Raw genomic sequence first — 3,529 nt, forward strand, 5'->3', positions numbered from 1 at the left:
TTATGTTTGAATTCCTTTTGGGGCAAGTTTGGGCAACGCGAAAATCTGCCAAAAACGGAAATTGTAACGAGTCGTCAAAAGCTCGTGAGTCTGCTTACGTGTCCGGAAGTCGAGATTACAGGTATTCTGCCCGTAGATGACGAGATGCTCTACGTCAGTACGAGTAATACGAACGACTCGTTGATACCCACAGCATACACAAACGTTGTTATAGCCACGTATACCACGGCTCAGGCGCGTCTGCAATTGTACGACTACCTGGAGGCATTAGATAGACGCGTTCTATATTACGACACCGACTCGTGTATATACGTATCGGGTGGCCGTCATGCCGATAACACCTACGAGCCGCCGCTCGGTACTCTTTTGAGCGATTTAATGGACAAGCTGGAGTCGTACGGTGCTGGTAGCTATATCACGTCTTTTGTTTCGGGAGGCCCGAAATTTTACGCGTACCGAATGCGCAAGCCAGACGGTTCTTACGCTGAGGTCTGTAAGGTCAAAGGTATCACAATCAACCACGCGACGAGTCTAGTCATTAATTACAACTGGATACGGTCTTATGTAACGGGAGAGACCGGCGAGCCTGTCGTTTTACGCTACGACGCGATACGGCGTACTCCGTTTCAAGACGTAGTGATACGTGTAGAATCAAATACGTGCAAACCGACAGAGCTTCAAAAACGGCGAGGCGATGGTCGTTTTGGATCTCTGCCATACGGGTTTATGTAATTAATAGTACAAACAGAACTTGTATAAATGTATATATGCCCCCCTGTACAATAATAATAATAATAATAAAACATAGTTATTTGAAGAAAAAAACATCTCTTTATCGATGTATTCCCGAAGGCTCCACCAGCCCGGCCATGTTATTTATTTTTTCAGCGACGCTTCGGATATGCTAGTCGTGCACTATGGCTAGCTATGCGGCGGACACACATACATGCCGATTATTAGCTCACAGGTGCACGATGAGCTCACCCGGACGAGGGACTAGCAACGTCACCGATAAGAGGTAGCAAGCCCGCGCGACGTTACGAACCTCACGCGTGTCCCGCGCTAACAGCGGCCTGGCCCCGCGGTGGAAGGGGTGCACGTGCGTGTTTCCTTTGGACCCGTTCCATACGTTTACGTACCGCGAAAGGGTATAAAGGGTGGGTACACCGATCGAGACGTACCAGTCATTCGGTTGTAATGGTATCCAGCGCACGCTGCTCTATAGGGCGAAAGCACGCCACAGTGTTAAAGGCTATTTGCCACCTGGATAGCAAACAACGCAGCGCTTTGTTACGAATGGCCAACTCACGGCTCGTCAACTGTATATGCGAATGCGCTCTCAATATTCTTCGCGGCAACGTACCTCTCAAGCCGATTCAGAAACGTCGCTTACGAAAACACGCACCGCTGCTGAGGCGTTTATCCAGACCGGGTTCAGCAGTCAAAACTAGAAAACGCCTTATCGTTCAGAGCGGTGGTTTTCTACCTCTTCTGCTGGCACCCATACTGGGCACCGTCATATCAAAAGTCATAGGGGGAGGTTAGGTTAGGGTATACGCCGCGCAGAGAAAGAAAGAGAGAGAGAGCGCGAGATGGAGCACGCGAAAAAGATGGTTCTCATCCCTATAGGGGGAGGCGGATAGTATATACGCCACGCAGAGAAAGAAAGAGAGAGCGAGATGGAACATGCAAAAAAGATGGTTCTCATCCCTCATGAGAGCGTGTATACCGTGCACCAACAGTACCACCGTGCAGTGCCTCATGCGCACCATCACAGTCAGGAGGGCATTGACACCGTTAACACCGTGCAAACCCCTGGGACCCCCTTAAGCAGATTAGACGCATCGATGAAGGAGATCCTACACTCGCCGAATTTCATTGACGAGCGCGAAAAGTGGAAGATGTACAATCAAGTGCTGCAGCGTTATCTACACTTTATCGAGGACCTGCGAAATAACGCCGACGAGGATAGGCGCGCCGATAGCGATAACAAGAAAAAAAATAACAATTCTGCGGAGGATAACGCCAGGAGCCCGACCGCCGATGCTGACGATGACATCATCGCCAGTGTACCCCAAAAGTACAGGACTAAGGCGCGGCTCTTACTAGGCAGGTTGCGTGACGCTGGCTCGCTACACATTTCGTGGAGTAAACAGGGTGTTACGCGTATCGGTGGAGCCATCGTGCAGGACGCCAACATCATTGATTTAATTAATGACGCTATGCGTGAGAGAAAAACGGTGAGACCGGCGGGGAGTCGGCAGTTTGCGCGGTTCCTCCGTACTGCTGGTATACCGCGCGAATTTATTGGTAATCAACGTCTATGGCGGGAGGGGAGCAACACGGGGTCTCCCGGTAATCAGACACAACGCCGTGTAACAATCGTGCCGCGCCCTATCGAGTCGACTAAGAGCTCGTCTACAGAGGAGGAGGAATTCGGCAAGGCGGCGACGCCTCTCAGTAATCAGGGACCGCGCCGTGTAACAATCGTACCGCGCCTTATCGACACGACTCAGAGCTCGTCTACAGAGAAGGAATTTGGCGAGGCGTTTCAGGAAGTGTTTAGAGACTTCGGGGAAGAAGAGGTCGTGGGGAAAAGATATACACGATCCGTGTCGGCTAAGGCTGTTGCTCTGGTCGAAATACAGATCTCTATGACCTTTCTTCACGTGCCCGCAGCGCTACAAGACTGGGATCACGTGGGCGTGGTCACCACCCGCACCAAACCGCGGAAGAAACACAAATAACCGATAGTGGGTCTTATGATGACGGGTTGTAACGTGGCGCACGGTGTTTATGATGACGTAAAGACACTCGTTGACGAAATAAACGCTACCAGGGCTATGAAGGTCCGTCTGAAATTAGAGCTCTGTAGAGGCGGTTACGCGAGCGTATCGTTCGTCTCTACCGATAACGATCTAAACGACCCGCACGAACTTAGAGTAAAGCGAAATTCCGTCGTACACTGGTTAGAGGCCCAAGACGCGTATACGCTGCATAAGCCCGTACGTCGCACGTTTCAGCGCCGCTCTTACGCCGTCGGCAATATCGAACGACCCGCACGAACTTAGACTCTGCCGATCTCTGGCACGCATCCTAGGTTTTCCCGAATCGGTCGTGGTATCGAAAGCAAAGCCCGTTGTGATGGCCGATCAACCGATTAGCCTGATCAACGCCCTACCTAAGATGCTTTTTGTTTACACCGATGTCTGCGAGCCGTATATCACCGGAGACGTCTAAACACCATTGCTTCGTGTGGTTCGCCTGCAAAGGGATAACAAATACACGTACGCCGCCATGAAAATGCTCTCGTTTTCATCGTTAAAGTATATACCACTGCTCCGCACGACTTTTCAAACGATCGACATCGATATAAGAGACCAACTAGGCGAACCTATACCATTCGAATCAGGGACGCTCTCCGTAACACTACACTTTAAACGGCTAGACTGATGGCTCATTACACCGATTACTACGACTCGCAGATCGGTTGGGGATATTCCACAAAATTTCGGGTATTCGCGGGGTC

The 3,529-nt window shown here is 50.7% G+C and overlaps 1 protein-coding gene across 1 annotated transcript in view; it reads left to right on the plus strand.

Moving 5' to 3' along the window:
• Positions 1–2,747, plus strand: part of LOC112493745 — a 5,726-nt gene extending 2,979 nt beyond the window's left edge. The window contains exon 4 of the mRNA XM_025080632.1: positions 2,680–2,747. Within this exon, the coding sequence (XP_024936400.1) occupies positions 2,680–2,747 (68 nt within the window). The remainder of the gene's footprint in view (positions 1–2,679) is intronic.
• The last annotated feature ends 782 nt before the right edge of the window (positions 2,748–3,529 follow it).

This window comes from Cephus cinctus, unplaced genomic scaffold, assembly GCF_000341935.2.
Source record: "Cephus cinctus unplaced genomic scaffold, Ccin1 Ccin1_scaffold0144, whole genome shotgun sequence".
Taxonomy (NCBI): domain Eukaryota; kingdom Metazoa; phylum Arthropoda; class Insecta; order Hymenoptera; family Cephidae; genus Cephus; species Cephus cinctus.